The following is a 24,826-nucleotide window of genomic DNA, read 5'->3' on the forward strand; positions in this document are numbered from 1 at the left end:
TAACCATCAAACCAAAAATAAAAGGAATAACTATAAAATTTCCTGACGAAAACATAAGAAAAATGTTGTGGCTCTTTCCATAGCAGATAATTCTTTTTTTTTTTTGGCCTTATTGCCATTTCTTGGGCCACTCCTGAGGCATATGGAGGTTCCCAGGCTAGGGCTCTAATGGGAGCTGTAGCCCTGGCTGACGCCAGAGCCACAGCAACGCAGGATCCGAGCCGCATCTGCAACCTACACCACAGCTTATGGCAACGCCGGATCCTTAAACCCACTGAGCAAGGCCAGGGATCGAACCCTAAACCTCATGGTTCCTAGTTGGATTCGTTAACCACTGCGCCACAATGGGAACTCCATAGCAGATAATTCTTAGGACAAAGGAGCGCTACTATAAAAAAATAAAAAAAAATCTAAGTTGGAATCATCAAAATTTCAAATGTCTCCCTTTCAAAAGACATTGTTAAAGGAAAGAAAAAGAAAGCAACAGACAGGGGAGAAAAAATTTTAATACATGTTTCTTGACAAATAACTTGTATCGAGAATATCAAAAGAACTCTTTACAACTCAATGAGATAAACGAGTCTATTAATAAACAAAGAAAAGTTTTGAACAGATATTTTACAAAAGAATTTTTCAATTGATTAAGAACATGAAGAGATGTTTTATATCATTAATCACCAGACAATTGTAAATTAAAATCAAAATGACATAATAGCACATTATTACCTCATTGCCTTAGAATAAGTAAAATCAAAAAGACAATTCCAATTGTTGGTGAGCATAAATATCAACCAAAATTCTCTTACATCATTGATGGGATTGTAAAAAGACATGATTACTAACAGCTTAAGAGTTTCTTATAGGAGTCCCCGTCGTGACTCAGTGGTTAACGAATCCGACTAGGAACCATGAGGTTGCGGGTTTGATCCCTGGCCTTGCTCAGTGGGTTAGGGATCCAGCGTTGCCATGAGCTGTGGTGTAGCTTGTAGGTCATAGACACGGCTCAGATCCCTGCATTGCTGTGGCTCTGGCATCAGCCAGGGGCTACAGCTCCGATTAGAGCCCTAGCCTGGGAACCTCCATATCCCTCGGGTGCGGCCCTAGAAAAGGCAAAAAGACAAAAAAAAAAAAAAAAAAAAAAAGTTTCTTATAAAGTTTCACTCAGTTTGTGTTAGGACATTTTTTTCTCTTAAAAGGGAATTAAGGATTAGCATGACTGAAGTATAAACTAACTTATACTTTGATATTTTCATTTGCCCAACTAAAGAAAGATTGCTTGACCTACTCTGAGAATACAGGCCTGCAATGATTACCACACCAAGTCTATTTCTCCTGGAGTGTACTGGCCTTTGAAATGCCCACATGAGGTCCCCAACTTAACTGTTTTTTGTATTTCTATCCTGTGTAATTTTTTAAACTTATTTTGGTTTATTTTTTTAGGGCTGTGCCTACTGCATAAGGAAGTTCACAGGCTAGCTGTTGCATCAGAGCTGCAGGCGCTGGCCTACGCCACAGCAAGGGGGGATCCGAGCCATGTCTGTGACCTACATCACAGCTCATGGCAATATCAGATCCTTAACCCATGGAGCAAGGCCAGGGATCAAACCTGTGTCCTCATTGATACTAGTCAGGTTCTGTTTGTTACCACTGAGCCACAATAGGAACTCCTTGTGTAAATTATTTTTAAATGGACATTTTCATTCTTGCTCCCCCTGCCCCCACGCAGCTTATGTTCATTCTAAAGAGTTATGCATTGGATTTCTAATTATAAAATCACATTATATGTTTCATTTCTTAATTCATATGCTTATAAAGCAAATGTCTCAAAAATTTTAGTCTAAAAGAAAAAGATAAAGAGAAATAACATGGCGTACAAGTCAGAATTCTGTGGGGTTTTTTGAGGGGGGGTTCTGATTCTGTAATTTAATCAGTGGACAATCTCAGGCAAACCTCTTACCATCTCTGATTCTGGATTATTCAGCAATTAGATAAAGATCCTGCCTACTACATCCTCAACTTTGTATTCTAAAACGATAACATTGTGATATCTTACGGATAAGCTACACTGAAATCATAGACAGTGTTTCAGGAGAAAGAAAATATACCAGTTTTTAAGTAACATTCTCCAGTTGATCTGGGTAAGTTAATTATATTTACTGAAGCATAGATCTATTAGCAGCGAAATGCAAATATTGTGGGATTATGATTATGTGTCTCAGCTGTATTTCCTTTAAACCTGTTATGTTTTCAAGCCAAACAGAAACCACAGTTTCATTTTGTTATGAATTAGTGTGTTTTATCATCCTCTTAGGATTTTGGGTAACTGTGATGGTAACAGAAGAAACGAAAAACTTCTGCAAAGACTTAAATAGGAGAGAAAAGACAAGGCACAGTTCTTCATGACCACTCTCAGGTATTAGGTTCCAGAGATACTTAATGTTGATGGAGAAGCAACTTGTACAAAGGCCAAGGATATTTCAGCAGTTTGAAGTTCTGCCCCTTTGAGTTCCCCCAGAATTCGGACTCTATGAATATAAGTACTGCCTGTTCCTGTTTCAGAAGACTTCTCTGACCTTGGGAAGGAGGGTTTGCGCAACGTGTACATGGAAGAGAAGACCCATTAGGAGCAAGCAGCAGTTTTGCTTTCTCAGGCCACCACCTGAAATCCATTGATCTCTTCTAAGTCATTTTCAGTATAGTTTTGTCCTGAGTGTCAACGTGGTTCAAGAATTTAAGAATTGAAAGATAAATACTGGTTGAAGCATAAAGGTCACCAATTCTCTATAGTCTTGTGAGAGATTTCTTATGAGTTGTTTCACCAGAAACAACTAAAACCAGCAGGGATGGAGAGGCTTTCAAGGTTGTTTTTCTTTCAGCTCAATAAAGTCTACCTCAGTAGTAATGCAGTCTTTTTAACTAGAAGACTATGGGGTAAAAAGGAGACAGTGAAGGAATACATAGAAACTAAAATATAAAGCTTTAAAAGGAGACGAGTATTACAGAGTCTTTAAGCGACAGATTCAGGTTTTGGAAATCATTTCATAAAGTTATCTATTGCTATTTCGCAGGGATAATGACCATGACAAGATGTAACATAAAGACTAAAATAGTTCAAAAGATACTCAAGTAATGTCTGGAGGATAGTTAAAAAGTCTAGGAAGAATGAAACCATGATTATGAGCCACTTAGATTTTCTTTTTTTGTCTTTTTCTTAGAGCGACACTTACTGCATATGGAAGTTCCCAGGCTAGGGGTCAAATTGGAGCTGTAGCTGCTGGCCACAGCTACAACACAACCGACACCACAGCTCACAGCAATGCCAGATCCTTAACCCACTGAGTGGGACCAGGGATCGAACCAGTCAGGTTCACTACCACTGAGCTACAATGGGAACTCCCACTTAGATTTTTAATATGGATCTTAGTAAATATTTTATGAAAATGTTGGTTCCAAAACAATGTACAAGAAAGTGTATAGGTTGAAAGCCAAATGCAAATGATGTAAATAGCTAATGGACTAATGGAGTAACAACTAAGTATTCATCTTTTGTTTTTCCAAGATGTTAAGTATAGAGATTTTAAAAGAATAATGTTAAAGACAAAACAATGTAAGAATGTTTACATCTGGCCCTGAAGGTGGGGTAACACATGAACACTTCCTATTCAGATATGCAACCCGTTCTGTCTTTAACATCTACTCTAGCTATAAGCAGAAGAACAATATAGCCGGGGACGATGTTTTATCCCCAAAACAGTGATAGAACATACTTGCCTTGTAGAGAGGGACATTAACTATAATCACAATAATAAATGCCTTTTACATTTGAAGAAAATTGACCAGCAGTTTTGTCCATTAGCTTGTTTAATGAAAGTACTTGAAAATCACAAAGTATTTTTCACACCTTGCTAATGTCCTACATGCTCAATAGTGAAGCATATCTGCGATAAATATTAAATTTTTATGAGCGAACACTTCCTAATAATAAAAAATGAAAATCTGCATTACATGATTTCCTCCCTCAACTTCCCCCTCACCTTGCTCCAAGTATTTCAAATTTTGATCAGAACTAATGGTTAATGATTCCCAAAAGAAGCTTTTATACTGAAAAAATATGTAAGATGAAATTTTACAAAAACAGATTCAGCAAAACCACATCAATAAAACTTTTAAAACATCTTTAAAGATATATTTAAGGATTTATAAAAACAAGATATAACTAAGGATTACTTATTTTACAAATAGTAAATTTCTCATACCTGGAATGTTATATAAAAAGTCCCATAATTGTTCTTCTTCCATGTAGCTGACAAAAACATTTCCAAATGTTTGTGGAGAAAAATTGCAATGGTAGAGTACTTTAAAGATGGCTTCTATCAAGCTGGATCCTTGGTTCAGATTATTTTCTGTATCAGAACCTTGTTCTTGAAGAGTGTGTTCTTGAAAAGAATAAAAATGATGTAGTATCAATGGGTATGATTACATTCTTATCACTTACTCTAGCATATATTGTAAAAATGTTCCTGATTAATATTTACATAATAAAAGAAATGCCACATTCTTTCAGATCAATGGCCCATCTGAGCCAATACTGTTTCTGAGATACTCATTGGTATTCGTGGGGTAAAAGTTGTGGGAAGGACCACATGACACCACTTCAAAAGGCAATGCTAGTTTCCCCTTATGTCAGAATACCTTTTTCTCTTGAAGAAACTTTTTTGATTTCTTTTCTCTTTGAAAAGTAACCTATGTTCATTCTAGAATCTATAAATAATTTAGAGTAAGAAACTAAGAAAACTGAAATTGTACCAAATCCTACCAGCCAGTGATAGTCACTATATTTGGTGCAGTATTTCATTCATATTATATGCAAATATACAGAAATAAACAGATGTATGTATAACTTGAACACCAAATAGAATTATTCTATATGCCCTTTTTTGTTATTGAAAACCTACTTAAAACTAGTTCAATCTTTGTATCTCTCTTTGGGATTTGTGTTCTGAACATTATCATAGTCTTGATTCAGAACATAGATTTCATGGAAGATTCACATTTACAGTGTTCTCAGTATTATGCTGTCAATTCTACAAGTAAATTTGTAAATGTTTCTCAAACCCATGGATCCTTTCATTTCAGAATGAAGAGACTTACCATGTGGTTTCTCAATAATACCATGTAGGAATTCCCAAAAAGATAGAGCCATTTTAATTTTCCTTTTCAGTCCTCCTTTGGCTTATTATGACTCTTTCAAAGATCAGTAATCAGAAGTTCCTATACAGTTGCATCTATAGGCTGGACTGAAAAGGTTAAGTAATTTCTATTTTGTTTAGATATTTAGCATGATATGCCCAGTATCGTAATATGTAAAAATGTTTGCTGAAGTAAATATAAAAATGACTCTCATAAAGTTTCTTATATTTTAAATTTATTGAAGACTTCCCTTGTGGCTCAGCAGGTTAAGGATCTGGCATTGTAACTGTGATGGCTCAGGTCACTGTGGTTCTTGGTCACTGCTGTGGTGTGGGTTTGATCCCTGGCTTGGGAAATCCCACATGCCATGGGATCAGCCAAAATAAATAAGGAAATACATTGAAAAAAATACAATCTAGATCATTTTGGAATGTGTACATTTCTTTTACTGGCTCATTTGGAGGCTCATCCCTTCTATGTTTCTTTTTGGTAATTTTATTTCTGTGATTTGATTTTCACGATCTAGAGAGGCTTCCTCAGGATTTTTGTTGCAACCATTGGTAAAGTGGTGTTCTCTTTCTCCTGGGGTTGCTAAGCTGGTAGAAAGCAGACTGGGAGTTATTGATGTCCATTTTGGGAAGAACTCAGCTGAGCAGTAATTCAATATAGTAAGCAGAACTAAGAGATGGAGACAACGTTCCTAATGACACTGTGAGAACCTGGGTCCAGCAACATCTATACACTCATTTTAGCTGAGCTGATCAATTTCCCTTTTTGGTTAAACCAGGTTAATTTGGAGTTATTTTCTCCCATCCCTTTTTGTCTGTCTATACCACTTCGCTAGTCTAGAAGGTTCTCCGATAAAATTGCCAAGATTTAATCATTCAATTAATGTGTCAGCAGTCATTGTAATAGATGCTGAGGTCTATGTCCAACAGGGATTCACTGCCTGTGTGTATGTGCGAAGGTTGGGAATGATAGACATGTATACAATCATTACAACAATGTAGATATAAGCAGGGTGACTGTACTTCCTGGTTTGCCTCAAGCAGTTCTGGTGTATGTCTGCTGTTCAGTTGTCATTAGTAGTAGCATTGTCCTTCACTCTTAGAAGTTTCCCAGCTTGAATGATGAATTATTCAATCACCATAAGTCTAAGTGCTGAAATATAAGGCACTGTGGAAATATAGAGGACAATACTTTACATTTGGGGAGGGGAACATAGAGAAGTCACAGAGATCATGTCTCAGTGAAGTCTTTAAGGAGGGGTAGAAATTCATTGGCATGACAAGGTTGAGATGTGGGAGGTGCTTTCCAGGAAGGCAGAAGAGTTGGTACAAGGTGGAGAAGATGGGTAGCTGCTGGCTGGTAAGCATGGCTGAAATGAGAATGGTGTGAGGGAGGGGGAGATAAAGCTAGACAAGCCACACAGCCTGAAGAGTCTAAGGCCCCATGAACCATGCACTGATAATGCTGATGGAGAAAGGGGTATGGATATGAGGACTATTATAATAAAAATAATGAGTTTTATTAGCAATAGTATTGTTGCTATTACCATACAGATGTGTCAAGATATTTCAATAGAATTTTTTATTTCCCATATTCCTTTGCCTTGGAAAAAAGTAGTCTGTTTCTGTCTACTTGCCTCAAGAATTTTTGCTATTTAAAAAGCATAAATATACTGAAGACAGTTCCCTTCCTAAGCTTAAAAAAAAAAAAAGAAAAGCCAAATCCATTGAATAGTCATTAGTCTCATTAGTCTGAGCTACATGAAATAAACTTTTTTTTTTGGAGGGTCTTTTTAGGGCCACACCCACAGCATATGGAAGTTCCCAGGCTAGGGGTCAAATTGGAGGTGCAGATATACACCACGGCTATAGCAACACCAAAACCAAGCAGTATCTGAGACCTACAGTGCAGCTCAAGCCAAATCCTTAACCTACTGAGCAGGGTCATGGGTCAAATCGGTGTCCTCATGGATACCAGTCGGGTTCGTTACCACTGAGCCACAATGGGAACTCCCGAGGAGGTGGCTTCTAGTACCCTTAGGAGAGAACGATTTGAGAGTAGAAAGAAAAGAACTTTGGAGTGGAGAATAACTATGATGAAATGTTCTACTAGCCCAGCAGGCAGAGCTCAGAAGCCTCATAAAATTGATTTGAAGATAATAAGTGACTTAGATATTCCTTGTGTATCTGAGTCTATGGATTGAGATTTATACCAGCTCCATAAAAAGAGTTACTAACCACCAGGTACAGTATGCTGAACATCATATGAGCTGCTTTATGTCTAATTTTATCTTCACAGTACTCTATAGAAAGGGTGCTGATTATCCTAGTTTTACAGATGAACAAGTGAAATTGAGAAAAGTTAAGTAACTTGCTCCAAGATCACAAAAGCACTAAGAATTTGCCTGTGCTGTTTGCACTAAACTATAATATCAATTTCTCAAAGGCTGCTTTGACATTTTATTGTCAATAACCTCTGAAGGCAAAGTACTCAGTCTAAACCAGGTATTTGGCACGTGGTAACTTATCACCTTCCTCCAAAATACCTCTATTTCATGTAGCTTTCTACAATTTCACATACATGATCTCATCATGTCTCTAGTAGTGCTTTATTCCTGGACTTTCTATGGGTGTGCATCTTGTTTTTATGTATTTTCTAACAGCAGCTAGAACCTACCTGCTTAACTAATGCTTGAATACTAAAGAAAGAAGAAAGTAAGGGAGGAGGGAGGAGGGGAGAAAGAAGTAGATCTCTGGTAGGTTTTTTTTTTTTTTTGTCTTTTTAGGGCAGCACCAGAGGCACATGGAAGTTTCCAGACTAGGGTTTAAATTGGAGCTGTAGCCGCTGGCCTACACCACAGCCACAGCAATGCCAGATCCGAGCTGGGTCTGCGACCTACACCACAGCTCATGGCAACACCAGATCCTTAACTCCCTGAGCGAGGCCAGGGATCGAACCTGCATCCTCAGGAATGCTAGGTAGTCAGATTTGTTTCCAATGATATCCATGACGGGACTCTCAAGTAGCCTGAGTAGTTTTGTTGGGTTTTGGGGCATCCAGTAATTGATCACTGTATCCTTGTGTGTGTGTGTGTGTGTGTGTGTGTGTGTGTGTGTGTGTGTGTGTGTGTGTGTGTGTGTGTGTGTGTGTGTGTCTTTTTAGGGCTGCACCCATGGCATATAGCGGGTCTCCAGTCAAACTGGAGTTGTAGCTGCTGGCCACAGCCACAGCCACAGCAATGCCACATCTGTGTGTCTGCGACCTATACCATGGCCCACAACAATGCCTGATCCTTAACCCACTGAGCGATGCCAGGGATTGAAACTGCGTCCTCGTGGATGCTAATCAGATTTGTTTCCGCTGAGCCATGATGGCTCAAGATATAGCCTTTCTTTTTAACTACTCCTTGAAAACTCTGTTCTCTCTTGGGTTCCTTAGAGCCATGCTTTCTTGGTTTCAGGGTGCTTCGTGCACTAACTTTTCTATAGCTCTTTTTCTTCTCTCATCTAAAGCTGAGGTTGGCCAACTTTTTTTTACAGGCCTAGATAGCAAACACTTCAGGTTTTGCAAGCTGTTTTGCAAGTAGTTACAACTACTGAACTCTGCCTTCATAACACAAAAGCAGGAGTTCCCATTGTGGCTCACCTGGTTAAGAACCTGACTAGTATCCATGAGGATGCAGGTCTGATCCCTGGCCTCACCCAGTGGGTTAAGAATCTGGCATTGCCATAAGCTGTGGAGTAGGTCCCAGAGAAGGCTTTGGAGATGAGCTGCTTTGTTGCGGTATAGGCTGGCAGCTGTAGCTCTGATTTGACTCTAGCCTGGGAATTTCTGTAAGCAGCAGAAGCATCTATTAAAAAAAAAACAAAAAACAAAAACAAAACAAAAAACAAAACAGCCCTGGACAAATGAGAATGAAGAGTTAAGACTGTTCAAATAAAACTGTTTACAAAAACAGGTTGTGGGTGTAAGGGCCCCCTTAGGATCTTGACCTTAGCCTGCTTCCAGCCTCACTGGAAACAATTCTGTTATCCTTTAATTTTAAAGATCCCTTTGATGTAGAAGTTACTACACTTTCCATCTCTGGCTTGGCCCTTTCTCTTTCATGCTCCTTGCTGTGTTCCCTCTTTTGGTCTAGGATGCCACCATCCTCTGTTCATCTCCAGGCTCTATGCCTTTGCAATTTTTATTCCTTCTCTGAATTGTTAGATGTAGTAAAATAAATATGTCCCTTCCCTCATCCCCCATTTCATAATGAATCAAATGTTGATTTGTTTTCCATAAAGCCCCTTCTTCTCTATTCCTAATGTAAGGTTAACAGAATTTGCCAACCTAAAATATCTCTTTGGCATATTAATTTTTATTATTATTATTTTTTGCCTTTTAGGGCCGCACCGGAGGCACGGAGGTTCCCAGCCTGGGGGTCCATTTGGATATGTAGCCGCCGGCCTATGCCACAGCCACAGCCACAGCAATGTGGGATCTAAGACGCATCTGTGACTTATACCACAGCTCACCTCAATGCCAGATCCATAACCCCTTGAGCGATGCCAGGGACTGAACCTGCGTTTTCATGGATGCTAATCGGGTTTGTTAACTGCTGCGCCTGACGGGAACTCCAGCATATTAATTAATTTAAACTGGTTATTTTCTAAGAAACAGTTACAAGGTAAAACTCTGAAGATCAAGCAGGAGTTACCCTTTTGTAAGACATTTACATTTGTAAGGAAGATCTCCATGTGTTAAGGATGTCTCTCTTGAAGAGCAGACTGACCAAATCTGAGGAAAGTCTAATCAAATGGAAAAGACTTAAATCTGCATAACAACCTTGTTAACTGTGCTCTTCCTGGTTACCTCCCCTAACTGACCCTCTCCACAATCAGCATCCTATTTTGTCTTTAGCTGAGAGTTTAGGCCATTTTGGTGAGTTACTGTTTTTCCAGGTGTCTCCATGTGTACATGTTATTACACTTGATTTTCTCCTGTTAATTTGTCTTATGTCAATTTAATTCTTAGGCCTGTCAGAAATTAGAAAGGTAGAGGAAAATGTTTTCCTCCCTGACAGAGAAAAACTAGGCATTGGTTGGTGGTACTTATGGGGCCTCCTGACTGGGTAGGGGGAGCAGAATGGGGTGCATTCTGGCAGTTAGGGGTGGCTCTGCCACTGCAAGGGAGTCCTGTGGTTTTCGGCTCTGTGGATGGTCCAACTAAAAACTGGCACTTGCTATGCGCCTCTATAAGGATTAAGTCTCTAGCTACTGCAGTCACTAACATTCAACAGAACCTGAAAGGACTTCAGGGTGGAGATAAGGAATCAGGCACTCAGTGCCCTGGGAAAAACTGGCAGAACAGGCCTTCAGATAGTTAGATATTTTCAGAAGATTTTATGAGTCCAAATTCTTACATCTCCTCATACCTAGAAAATTACTAAACTCATTAACAGTGACATCTGTTCCTAGTGACTAGCAGCAAGCCTCTGCCAAAATGTGAGCATGACTTCATGTACCCTCCATCACTAAAACCATATATAATACTGATCTCTCTCCCTGCTTCTTTGGAGGCCATGCCTCAGAGCTATCTGAGAGGCTGTCTCCTAGGCTAAAGTTCTTATTTTTGTTCACCCCCTCCCCCCAAAAAAATAACTCACAACTCTCATGTTGTGCATTTTTTTTTCAGTTGATAGTGGTTTTGCAGGATGGTGCATGGGGACCTGAGGCCTTTGGAGGAAGAAAGGAATCAGTTCAATTCTGGAGCCGTGTTGGCAAGCCACATATTTAAGACCATATTCTCTGATCCAGCTTTACCAATAATAAAAGAGCTTTAGCTGCTCTTTTGAATCCCATCTGCCTTCTCCTTTATCTATCAAATCTATCATATGATTTGTTCATTATATAAACAAATACAAGATTTGGAAACAGATTGTCTTTTCAGTAACACTGAAAGGCCCTTTTCACTGCAAATGTTATTCTAAACTCCTTTTGAGAAGAAACTGAACTTGTTAGTGCTTCAAAGGAAGGGCAGTGTCAGGCCAGGAACTCGACCACAAACCCACCAGGAGACTGTGTTTATTGCTACTAAAGATTTACACATACATGGTGCACTAGCACTTTGCTTTCCAAGACCGCTTAATTTTTACTTTCTACAAGAACGTTATTGATGACAAGCTCCTGCTGAGTCACTAAATAGATTTGGCAGTAATGTTGTAGAAGAGTGTGCCATGAGCCCAGGGATGCTGTATTAACCAGGCACTAACGAGCATCCCTAACCAAGGGAAGAGGCAGAAAGACTCACTTTAGACATTAGTATGAGACAGAGAGTGCAAGAATAGAAAATGTGGCACATAAAACAAGGACTCAAAACCTAAAACACCAGGCGCGTAAATTAACACCTGAGAAAAAGGGGGTGGAGTATCACATGAAAATTGTTTTAGGGAAGCACTCAATTGGAATGTCACAGCCTAGTTCACTAAGACAATTAACAAAAATAAAATTGAAACCTGACTAGAAAATCAGTTTTGATGGAGTTCCCGTCGTGGCGCAGTGGTTAACGAATCCGACTAGGAACCATGAGGTTGCGGGTTCGGTCCCTGCCCTTGCTCAGTGGGTTAATGATCCGGCGTTGCTGTGAGCTGTGGTGTAGGTTGCAGACGCGGCTTGGATCCCGCGTTGCTGTGGCTCTGGCGTAGGCCGGTGGCTACAGCTCCGATTCAACCCCTAGCCTGGGAACCTCCATATGCCGCGGGAGCGGCCCAAGAAATAGCAACAACAACAACAAAAAAAAAAAAAAAAAAAAGAAAAGAAAATCAGTTTTGAAAATCTTACAGTTTGTTATATAAAAGGCTAACAATAGGTATAAAGGCCTGCCATTTATTTGCAAGCTTTCAATTAAATATGACTTGGTTATTACTTCTCCCACAGCAAACTACTCTTATTCTGACAAAATTTGAAATTTTTAAAAAAGACATCTAGGAGTTCCTGTTGTGGCTCTGTGGTAAGGAAGCTGATTAGGATCCATGAGGATGAGGATGCAGGTTCAATCCCTGGCCTTGCTCACTGGGTTAAGGATCTGGCATTGCCATGAGCTGTGGTGTAGGCTGGTAGCTGCAGTTCTGATTTGACCCCTAGCCTGGGAACCACCATATGCCCCAGGTGCGGCCCTAAAAAGCAAAAAAAAAACCACAAAAAAAACCCACATCTAATGAAATAGACTTTAAACACATGAAGACCCCCCCCCCAAAAAAAAAATCTTTTTTTGGCCACTCCCACAGCATCCAGAAGTTCCCAGGCCAGGGATCAAATTCATGCCACATCAGTGACCTGAGCCACAGCACTGACAACACCAGATCTTTAACTGCTAGGTCACCAGTAAACTACAAAAAAATCATTCTTTGCAGAGATCCTTTGTCCCAAGTTCTTTTCCTAAGAATTATTATTGGTACTATTATTTTTGCTTTATGTTCTAAAATGCTTGTATACAGATTAAAATTCAGCACTTATGACTTACTCTATACTATTTTCCTCAGTACCTAAATAATCACTGAAATCAGATTTCTAGCTCTTTTGAACACCCATAGCCCCAACTTCAAGGCTCTGATTATGGTAAGACGGGCAACAAGTCTTTATGGAATATCCGCAGTGGTGCAAGATCTATGTTAAGTCTTTCACATACAATGTCCTGTTTATCTTGAACTCATAAAAACTCCTTGTTTTTTCTCTAACAGATGAACAAACTAAATCTTAAAGAGGCTGGCCCTTAAATAAATGAATAAAGAAGAAAAAAATTTTTATGAATAATCAAGAAAATAGCTACATTCATAACAGAGCAACTGATTCCACTTCCTTGAAAAGTGATAATCTGTATATGACATACACAGGCAATTCTATACTTTTAAAAATAATTTTGTATTATTTACATATTAATAAATGTAGACAGTCAAACTTTGAAATAGCTCTTCTTTATCAACCTATATATACTTTCTTCCTCATACTTTTAGAAGGTAACATCTTCCAAAGTGCATTTCATGGGATGTTAATGGGTAGCACATATGTTCTGGAAGGGCTGGCTCCAACAATAGTAAACACTTTTGTTTCCTGCAGAATTTTTCACAGCCTTTAATTATTCATGAGCTCTGTGACTTTCTAAGGAGGCATTTAAGATACACATAGTGTTTCTAAGCATTTTTGACCATTAAAACCTTTTCTAGTATTGCATCAAGCAAGAATATTATCATATAAAATTGAATCTAGGAATCATGTTTGCCAAGAGTCTCTTACATTAACTTCAAGCCCTTTACGTTTGCAAATCAAAGGAGGAAGTTGGAATGGAAAAGGAGAAAGGTAGAAGCACAAAGGGCTATTGCGCCTAGGAAGATTGTCAACTGGAAAAGAAATGACTACTAATTAGATCACCAAAGTTAGGATTTAATTTTAATTCAACCGAATCATTTATGGAGCAAAGAGGGATTCTGCATTAGCAGTAGGCTCTGGCAAGACCAACAAACAGTCAAAATAGGTCTTTAAAACTCTAATTCTTACCCCACAGATTTACACCAAGTTCTAACTGATTAAGAAGCACGATGAAATTAGATGGCTGGCAGACACCATAAAGGGAGGTCACCAAATATCTTGTCAATAAATGAATAAATATTTGTTAAGTGAATGAATAAAAAGTCCTCTAGCATCTGCGATAAAGGTCACCTACCTTCCTTTTGAATACTTTCAGGAGTGGGATATCCAGTACCATTCAAAGCAGTCTTCGCGCTGCTGGACAGCTCAAGTTACCAAACTATGTTGTATTATATATTTATAACTCTTAATATTTAAAACACTTATCAGAAAGGATTATAAATATTTAGGCTAGTCTCTTTAGTGCATAAAGAAGAACAGTTGTAAATGACTTCCTCAGTTATTATTAGGGATGACAATTGAGGGTTTTTGACTGATAGACTGACAGCCAAAATCTATTTGTTTTTAACTTATTCCCAAGCATCTCTACTTGCTGAATTGGACAATCTACTTTTTTTTCTTTTCTACATGAAGACCTAAAATATTGGAAGATCGCTATTCTGACTCCTCTAGCTTTTTCTACTCCGAATTAGACATACCCAGTTTATTTCTACAAGACATGATCTGTTTTTTACTTAACATCTTATCACTTTTCACTTTTAAATGGGCACTCTCCATTTAAGCAAGTTGTGCCAAGAAATGACCATGATACTGCAGGTAAGGTCTGATGACCACCAAGGATTAATGGGCTATTGGTCCAAATTCTGCAGCTGGCAGCCCTAAGGAGTAAGAGACAAGCTTTGAGTTTCACCTGAGCTCCTGAATAAGCACAAGGTCCATAGAATGTGAAACTGAGTTAAAGCCACTTCAAATGGAAATCCCTTCTGTGAGGCAGACACCAAGCCTATCTATCCAATGAGAGTGTCCACACAGACCATGGGAGAGAAGTTACAGTGCTGTGCTAAGGGTAGGTGCAGGTCCTCTCTCCAAGTGACCACCTTGCTGAAAAGTGATAAAGCCACCATGGGAACTTGGGAGCTGTACAGTATTCTAGAATAAGGGGTGATAACTATAGCCCAGGGGACATATCCAGCCTGATGCCTTGGTAAAGTCCACAAGCTAAGAATGGTTTTGACATTTTTAAATGGTTGAAAAAAAAATCAAAAGTAGAATACACCCTGGGATACCCCCAAATTATGTGATATTCAAATTTCAGTGACCATAAATAAAGTTCCATTGGAATACAGGTGATGGAGTTCAGGAATGCTACAGCTAAATATGGTATCTTGGCAAACCAAGCTTAGCATTTCAAACTGAAAGAGGATGAGAAAAGAGCAAAAGCAGGAAGGTCAGTCTGACCTTTGCCTCACCCTTCTCCCCTGAAGGTCATAGAACCCTCATGTCAGAGGTGCCCTTCCTACACAAGGAGGAAAAGAGCATCCTTATCTCTGAAGTCAAAAGCACACAGAGAAGAATCCTACACGCTGGTCTTGCTAAGATCCCCCAATTTATTACACTCACCTCATACTCCTTGACCTATCATATTTTCCCACAACTATGCCTTTTTCATTAAACCTAGCATAAAGATATTTTCTGTTTCTTTGGGTATTTCTTCATTTCCTTATGAAGGCTCCTGTATCTTGTAAAACTTATATTAAATAAATGTGTATGCCTTTCTCTTGATAATATGTCTTTGTCAGTTTAATTTTGAAACACAGCCAGTGACCCTCAGAGGGTTGAGGAAAACTTTTCCCTCCCTGCACAGCCCTGCTCATTATGTACTTGCCATAAAGGTACAGTTCAACAGTTGTGACGCTCTATCCATGGTCCACAAAGCCCTCTCTCTATGGTCCATCTGGCCATCTATAGAAAATGTTTGCTGACACCTATTCTAGAATACTGAAAGAAAGCATACACATATTCCAAACATCTAATACTACATGATGACATCTTCCATTTATTCCCAAATAACTCACAAGCAAAAGTAGATGTCAGTTCTTCCTTATCACCCAAGGAAAGGAAAAGCCTTTCCTTATCACTCAAGTATCAATCTCTTTCAGTCATCCTGTTTTAGAAAAGCACATCTTGGTACTTACTTGCAGCTGAACTTGTCTAATTTTTATATCTCTTCGTACTTTATCAAGTCTATTCTCTCCATGTTTCCCTGGTAATTAATCCCCCAGAATATGAAGGCACTATGGCAAGACATGTTTACCATTGGATTTCCAGCTGAGAACCATGCTTTATACCTAGTTGAGGCCCATTAAATATGAGTTGAATAGGGAATGTGTTATAAAATTAAGCAACCAAACATTTTCAGAAATTAATTCAGAAGAATATTATTTATTACTTCTAGGAATAAAGACCTCTACAAAGTCTCATACTTTCATTATAGAATTCACTTAAAAACAATAGATTTACTTTAATAAAGTAATGGCTCTTCATTCTTCTACAAGGACCACTTAAATATCAAGTGGGCAATTTGCTCAGTTTCTCTGTATCTAAGTTTCCTCATTTGCAAAATTGTCCTAATGATCCAAGGGTCATAAATGAAATAATATGTCAAATCACTTTGAGCTGTTGGGGAAAAGATGCCATATAAATTCATGATAATATCACTTGTGATATAATGCCCAATCATTTTCCATGACAACACTAGAAACATATTAACCATTAAAGAAGAGACATGTTCCTATAGTTATATTACACATTTTCTAGATGCCAGGAAGAGATAAAGTATAAAATATTTCAGCCACTGTCAAGTCTGATTAGATATGGTTCTGTATAGGTAAAGCATCATAGAAAATTCCTATTACTAATCTCCCAAGCCATATACAAAGAAGTCCTATGATATATAAAACTTGGGTACTTATTTGGCCCAGTTCTCATCTTTGCACATATGAGAGCTGCTACAGACAACACCTTCTCAGACACACAGATGTCAAAGTGGAAACACACCTCCAGGAGACACCTAAATTTATGCTTGGACAGATGGGAGAGTTACTGACAGGCTGAAGGAGAGACCACTGCATGGAGTGGTAAGCACAGAAGAAAATATATCAAATGTACTCTTCTAAACAATCAAAAAATGAAAACATTAGGTCTTTAGTTGCACCCCATTTAGAAATGGGAAGACAAGTTTAGACAGTTCACAATGCTAATGAATGAAGTAGAATATTTTCCTGGAAATTTCATTCATTCAAAGATACTTTATTTATTTATTTATTTATTTATTTATTCTCTTTTTGCAACCACACCTGTAGCACATGAAAGTTCCCAGTCTAGGGGTTAAATTGAAGCTGCAGCCACATTAATGCCAGATCTGAGCCACATGGGTAAACTATACCCCAGCTTGCAGCAATACTAAATCCTTAACTCACTGAGTGAGGCCAGGAATCAATCTCACACCCTCACAGACACTGTGTTGGGTTCTTAACCCACTGAGCCAAAACAGGAACTCCCCAAAATACTTTATAAGCCCTTTCTATGTGCTCAGTACCAGTCTCCAGTGTTGAGAACAAGGTCAAGAGTGGGGAAAAATGATGAGCTGTCCTTGCCCTTCCAAAGCTTGCAATGGCTGAGACAGATACTACGTACACAACTATGTCAATTAACCTTTCGCTTAAAACGGTGACAATTATTACAAACGGAATTCTGGTAGGACCTAACAGGATGATCAAAGATGACTTTCTAGAAAGTTATGTTTAAGCGAAAAGATGACTATCAGTTGCCATGAAAATTAAAAGGAGTAAGATTTTAGGCACACAAAAAGTAACTTTTTGAAGGTTTCTATAGCAGGAAAGAACTTGGAATATGGGCCAAAAAAGATCACTGGTGTTGGGGCAGCTGCCTCTTTCCTCAAGATACTTCTGCAGGGACATTGCTATTATAAAAATACAAATCTAGGCGTTCCACTTGTGGTGCAGTGGAAAAGAATCTGACTAGTATCCATGAGGATATGGGTTTGACCCTTGGCCTCACTTCATTGGGTTGGGGATCCGGAGTTGCCATGAGCTGTGGTGTAGGTTGCAGACGTGGTGCAGACATGGCTCAGACCTGGCATTGTGGCTGTGGCATGGGCCAGCAGCCGTAGCTCTGATTCGACCCCTAGCCTGGGACCTTCCATATCAAGCAAACCTGCATGCTCATGGATACTAGCCAAATTTGTTTCCCCTGAGCCATGATGGAAACTCCTTTCCTTTCCTTTCCTTTCCTTTCCTTTCCTTTCCTTTCCTTTCCTTTTTCTTTCTTTCTTTCTTTCTTTCTTTCTTTCTTTCTTTCTTTCTTTCTTTCTTTCTTTCTTTCTTTCACAACAGATACATTGATGGCCTTGCTACTCAAAAGGTGGTCCAGGGACCAGCAGCAGAGGGACCAGCATTACCTGAGAGCTTGTTAGAAATGCAGACTCTCAGGCCCTAAAGACCTATTGAATCAGAATTCATGGTTTTAACCAGTTCCCCAGGTGACATGTTTGCATTTAAAAGTCAAGAAGCCTTGCGTTACATAATGTCAAAAATCATACCCTACAACCACTTCACACTCGTGGAAACTCAGCAGACCCTAAATGGGACTGTAATAATTCTATGGAGACCACTGATATTCTAGGCTAGTCTATTATCAATCACTGATAGGATCTTTGGTTGGAAAAACTAAGGCAAAACCACACAAATATGGTCCTACTGTTCTAAGTAAGAACAGGGTACACATCCAGCAAAGAAAAAAATATTGAACAGGTGAGAATACAGATGTTGTCACCACAAAAGAAACCAAAGACATTGATTTTAGATGTGCTAAGGGTACCAAGAGGGAACATATTTTTACTTTTAGTCACCTTCTTCAAGTCAGTCACAAAACAGCACTTTGTTCATATTTATAAAATGAAACAAAACACACACACACACACACAATGCACAACAACATACCCAGTTTCTGTCACACTACTCCCCTCATTACCCAAAAGATCAAGAAAACATTAACAATAAAATAAGAGAATTTGAATTGATTCATTCATTTTAAGTCAATCATCCCTTTGTAATGGTAGCAGCCCTTTATCTAGAGTTTTCTATACATCCGTTTCTTGATTCTCTTTAGGCACTTCATTATGAGGTTGAAAAGTAGAAAATGTACTAAATTATCCACAACAGAGGTTCCTGATAGCTCCCATGAATTTTGTAAACTGTCTGTGGCTCCGTGGGGCTGCAGTGTGGTGTGGTGGGTGACAGCCCAGTCTCTGGAAGCCAGCTGCCTGGATGGAATCCCGCTTTGCTAGTTACAAGGTGTGGGACTTGGATAAGTGGCTTGCTTTCTCTGGGTCTCACTCTCACCTTAAAGTGAAGATGATAACTGTACCTACCACCCAGAGTTGTTTTGAGGATTCAGTGAGTGAACACATTTAAAGTACTTAGAAGCAGTGTCTGGAATGTGTTAAACATCACGTATGTGCTAGTTTGTTGTGGTTGTTACACTACCACTGAAAATCACCAGAAGCCAAGAAATTTCACTGGTGATAATTCTTGGGGCAATAGGAAAAGGAACGAGAGTTAGTCACACTTCATTCAAATGTCACTAGCAGGAAAAGGCCACATGCTAACAATTGGGAAATTGCCAAACATTTGTTCCTTTGATGCCACAAGTAAGAGACTGGTTAAGGCCATGTGGCCTTGGTGAGGTAGTGACTAAACAACTGCCCTGGGTTTTTAACACCAATAATCCAAAATGGTGTCTTACAAAGTTAAAATCTTCTATAAGCATTTGTGTTTGAGAGGTTTTTCCCCTCCAATGTAGCATGGCCTACCTTAAAAAACAAACAAACAAACAAAAAACAGCAAACGCTACCTTCTCAAGCCCACTTAAACTCACCCAAGCTTCCTGGAAGCTTACAGCCTACACATATGATAAATAAAAATATTACCATTCATTCATTTATTAAATTTTACTATTTTCTGACACTCAGTGACGCTTTATCTCATATTACAAGAAAGTTATTTCCATATACGCTCTGCTGGTTCTTTTTAAAATAATAGAAATAGAAATTCTGATAAATCATTTTCATAGAGCAAGGCCAAAAGCTACAGACACAGGAAAGAGAAACCCCATATATTTTAATAAAATGTGGTTGTCTATCAAGATACTTCTGTACCTAACAGAATTTAATAACTGCTTATGGGATGAAAAGGACCTTGTTTTAAAATGCATACAATAGAAATATGTACTTAAAATTTCTATCCTTATTCCTAAGACAATTTTAACAAAGTTAACTTTTGTCAATGAGAACAAAAATACACTCTTTATAAAGGAAAACTGTCCCATAAGAAGGTTGATAGTTATGTTGCTTAAAACACCAAATCTAGAATTTTGCTTCCCTAAAAATATGATCAAGCTTCTAAATTACCAAATGGTATTCAATGAAAAGAAAAGCTCTGCAAAAAAATTACATATGTATTTTTAGGTACATAATAATTTTCATCTTGGTCTTGCTAATGCGATTCCCTGAGTATATTGTTTCTAACTTAAAGTGACAAGGTTTCTCCTGGAGCTTAATAAATCAGTCAATCAATTGATTAGTAAATTCTGTCACTTCATCCTTACAGTATTTGAAGTAGCTAATAAAATTCAATACAAGGCAATACCAGAGCAGCTGTGTAACCCCAATCAGATACCTAACAGCCTTTGCAAAAAAAGATAGATATTTGAACAGTTTGAGTGACTGCACAAGAGCCATGATAGACTGTGATACAACATGGGACCTTTAATAACTTGTAAGTCTTTCAAAAACAATATCATATCATATGTATGAAGGTAGGTGTAATATTTTTAGTAAATGAATGTGGAAATCTTTTGTAATAAAACATGGGATAAATATTCATTTAACCACAACTGCTATTCCTGTATGTAGTATCTAATCAGTATAGTCGCAATTGATTTCCAGGCTGTTCTTTATAACTCTGTCAATAGGAGATCGTTTCTCTTCTGGGGCCATGCTCATGAGTTTCAATGATTATATTAGAGTAACTCTCCGGACAGGTGAAATCCTATCCATGCCATGTAGTCATCTTGCCTGGAAGCTCAGATTACAAAGTTTAAGGGAAGCTCCATATTTTATATCCTAAATGATCACTGATTGGCCAATCACACTGAGCTTTTTCTGTAAGAAACTTGGTGCTAACTGGAAGAGAAACATCAAAGTTCATGATCAGCCCTACCTATCTAGCGGGAAAGTTAAATGCATGTGTATCAGGGTGTCCTTGTTGATTTGACGTGAAAGGAGACAGGCCAGGTACCTCAGCCCACTACAGGATTTAATCTGCATAAGTATTTGTATAGGAAGGGTAGCGAAAAGAAAGTTCCAGCTGGGTTCAGAATCCTGGCTTACCTACCCATTACCAGCTATATACGTCTCTGGGCAAATAACATTATCTTAAACTCCAATGCTATTTTTTTTTCATTTTTTTTTTATTACTCAAATGAATTTATCACATCTGTAGTTGTATAATGATCATAACAATCTGATTTCACAGGATTTCCAATGCTATTTTTAACATAAGGGAAATAATTATATTTACTTTATAAGGTTTTAAGAATCAAATTAGTTGCTTTGCACAATGCCTGACACCTAGTAAGTAAATAACACATGTTGGCTACTTGAGGAATTAGTGTCCCTCTCACCAGTTTTCCCTTTAGGAGAGTGGACTTGTAGCCTGAAGCTAAAGCTCTTGCTTTCAGTTGAACTTTGTGAGATTTAAGGCCCACACAATACTGCTTGGGGGCCAAAAGGATAAAGTCAGATTCAAGGTTTTTAGGGAGAGGTAATCTCCAAACCTATGCTTGGAACACAGTGAGGCTGGAGGAGTTGTAGTGACCTTTGGCTTTTACGGATTTGAGAACACCAGAAAAGAAGCGATATTCTCACAAGGGCTCAGCAGTGAGGCACCTCCCTTAAGTGGATTTTGGGAAGCAAACATCAAGGTGGACGGGAGAGAAGAATATGGAGAGCTGGTCGTGGGCAGGTCTGAAAAACCAAAAATTCCAGAAATATATGGAACAATCTGGACAGAAGAATGCTATACCAACGGGCTGGTAGAGCCTGGTGACATCTGCCTCATTCATATACAAATATGATAACGATATAAGGCAGAGTATGCTAAGGGCAAATAAGAAGCAGCCACCATAACAGACACTGAAGTTCAGTGGGGAGAGAGAGATCAATGTGAGCTAGAGCGTTCAGAGATCTGGGACGTCAGCTGGCCCTTGCCCACTGATGGAGGCTGGGTTGTCAAGGAGGAAGAATGGTGAGTCAAGGTATGGAGGAAGCATGTGCCTGGGGCTTTGGGGACAAAGGCTGAAATGGCCATGTGGGGGTGTGTGCGTGTGCATGCATGCATAAGGGAACAGTGGGTAAAAAAGGTTAGAAAATTAGTCTGGGGTCATATCTGAATGGCCATAGGATTGGGATTTGGGATTTCCCCCTATAGATGGTGGGAAACTAAAGAAAAAAATATTTTGATTTGGGAAAACTGTACTCAAACTAGTGATTGGTAAAATTAGTCTGGTTTCATGTGTAGTATAAACAGAAGAAATGTGTAGGGGTATGTGAAGATGGTTACAAAACTTGTAGCAAGAGAGCAGTAGGATATAATATGAGATTGACATAACATTACTTACCATGTTCTAAAATAGCACTTATAGGGAAAAAAGAAAGTCTAATTAACGGAAGTATGATCTTCCATTACTCCCCCATTTCCATTCATAAAATTTTCCCATAATTCTCCATGCCCCAATGGATATCACTGTAAGCCACATTTGCTTGTTTGTAAGTTATGTTAAGTTAGCATTCTTCATGATCCACTGAAATTTCTAGTGTGGCTCTAATGCAATCTCTCTTTCCCCCTCTATCTCAGGTCTAATTAAGACTTCTGCTTTGGACATATAACTGTGTTCTCATAATATTCTTAGACATTTCAAACCCTGGATATTGATATATTTCTATATTATGACAGTTATGATAGAACAGTATCATATAAAAGTGTTGTTTGCTCTCATTCAGAATTCCTGAAAATAAAAAAAAATCGTTCCAATAGGTTTATCAAGCGATTCAATATTTTGCTGCTGCTAATCCCACTGACTATTGATACAATGCAGCTGGCTTCATCTCTCTGCCAACATTCAAGTGTGAAAAAAATTCCATTCAACTTGAGCAATGACTGGGTTTTTTCAGGACATTTTCATAACTACAAATACTCACTTGAGCTCCTTAGCAAGATTCTCAGTAAAAGACCATCATGATGCAGCAAGGTTTCCAGAAGCAGGTTCCAATTACAACCTGGCTGGGATAAGAGCAGTTTCAATTGACCCTGGGCTGTCAGTTGTCCAGCTGATGGGGTCCTTTCAAAATGCAAGATAAAGATGGAGTAATGAAGTTAATTTATCTATGAAATTAATAGCTTTAAAGTACAGATGTAATGCTAACTCCTTTAAATGTCAATTCCTCCTAGATTACTGTGAAAATGCTTTCATGCTTGCTTACTTTAGGGCTGCTCAGGGAAGGAATTACATTTAATCTCAACTAGCTGAAAGCAAATTAACATTTGGTAGCCTGCCAAATTTAAAACTGATACAAAATAACCATGCCTATACTTCACACAACTATGTCTGATTCAGTTTCATGGAGCAAATAAAAATTATTTATGCATTTTTTAATGCATTTATTTGTTCATTCAACAAATATATAAGCACCTACTATGAGCTATGAACTCTTTTAATTATTCATGAAAAAGAAGTTACAATGAAATTTTGCTGCTAATTTGCCATGTACAATGATTACTGATAAAACTGAAGGAATTCAAAACTTCTGTCAAAGGTCAACCGCAATCTAATTATTTAATATGTTAAAGCCTTAAATCAACATGCAATTATCGGACCACTCTAACAGTCACACTGCTACCTACTTGGGTAATCACTTCATCAAAGAGAAATAATTCCAGGGCAAATAAGCTTCTACTTGGGAAATTATCACCAGTGTTGAAAAGAATTAAAATCAGGTTTCCCCATACTACCACGTTAATTTTCCAATAAATCAGAAGGAGATAAGGAAATAAGGTAGAAGATGAAAACTGGTAACATTATTCATTTTTTCCTTCTAAAATCTCAAAGTGTAGATTGGCTAAAGGTCACAACATCTGAAATCAGTTTACAACTATAACAAAAAAGGGGGCGGGAAAAGACCAAACTCAATCTGGTTTCAGCCGTAACAATTGTGGAAACAGGGTGGCACCAGGCAGGAATGATGTGGTTGAGCAATGTAAAGCTGTGAATGAAAGATCGCCATGCTTTAGCCTGAAGAAAGCAGAACACAGGGAATCCCTGACAGAGAAGATCTGCAGCATCATTTCCAGATGAAATGTGCTGAGTGGTGAACCATCCCATTATCAACATACTCTCCACCAAAGGTTTCCAAAGGTTGAACCCTGTACCAATGGCATCAGCATCACCTGAGAACTTGTTAAAAATGCAAACTTCCAGGCTTTACCTCATCAGAGTTTCTGGGAGTGGACCCCAGAAATCCTTGTCTTAATAAGCCGTCTCTAAGAGATACTGATGCACCCTAATGTTTGAGAATCACTGTGGAAGGAAGCACATTCTGGAGCACAAGGAGCAAAAATAGGCCTCCTTGGTATTATCACCTCTGCCTCAGTGCCTTTGTGCCCTGACAGGTCCATCCTGGCTGCCACCTGGGCAGCAACCTCTCCACAACAATGTACTTATCCTAATCCTATCCATTCTTCAATTTGCAGCAGAAGTATCACTTTTTCTGTGGAGACTTCACTAAAAAATTCCCTTCATAGTAGTCTCTCTCACTCTGAGTTAAAGCATTTACGGCAAGTATACAGATTTTAACACTTTATTGTTTCATCAATTAGAGCTTTATCTCTCCACTCAGATTCAAGCCCCGTGAGTACACTTGTTTTATACACCAAAGTTCTTACCAGTGAACATTTAAGGGCTCTGTAAATGTCAGCCTATTGACTCATATGCTCGTAAACGAGTAGACAAACTCTTAAAAAGAGGATGCTTTGCCAAAATGTTGGTTTAAACAAAAGTGAGAGGATCTAAGGATACAAATTGAA

General features: G+C 38.6%; 1 protein-coding gene across 11 annotated transcripts in view; it reads right to left on the reverse strand.

Annotated features, from left to right (window-relative positions):
• Window positions 1-24,826, reverse strand: part of KIAA0825 — a 399,794-nt gene that overhangs the window by 232,802 nt on the left and 142,166 nt on the right. For 9 of the 11 annotated variants that reach the window (XR_014838285.1, XR_014838282.1, XM_085014028.1 and 6 more), the window contains 2 exons: window positions 22,945-23,084; window positions 4,257-4,436 (listed from right to left, as the gene is read on the reverse strand). Coding sequence is in view for 7 of the 11 variants with exons in the window: in XM_085014028.1 (XP_084870154.1) it covers window positions 4,257-4,436; window positions 22,945-23,084 (320 nt within the window). In the remaining 4 variants the exon portion in view is untranslated. Of the gene's footprint in view, window positions 1-4,256; window positions 4,437-8,844; window positions 9,031-22,944; window positions 23,085-24,826 lie in introns of all 11 variants that reach the window. The other 2 variants (XR_014838284.1, XR_014838283.1) reach the window with 1 other exon arrangement.

The sequence above is a fragment of the Sus scrofa genome, chromosome 2 (assembly GCF_054392235.1).
Source record: "Sus scrofa isolate SSC_HxYL_T2T_F1_AM1 chromosome 2, Sscrofa_HxYL_maternal_Yorkshire_Landrace_v2.0, whole genome shotgun sequence".
In the NCBI taxonomy this organism is placed as follows: Eukaryota; Metazoa; Chordata; class Mammalia; order Artiodactyla; family Suidae; genus Sus; species Sus scrofa.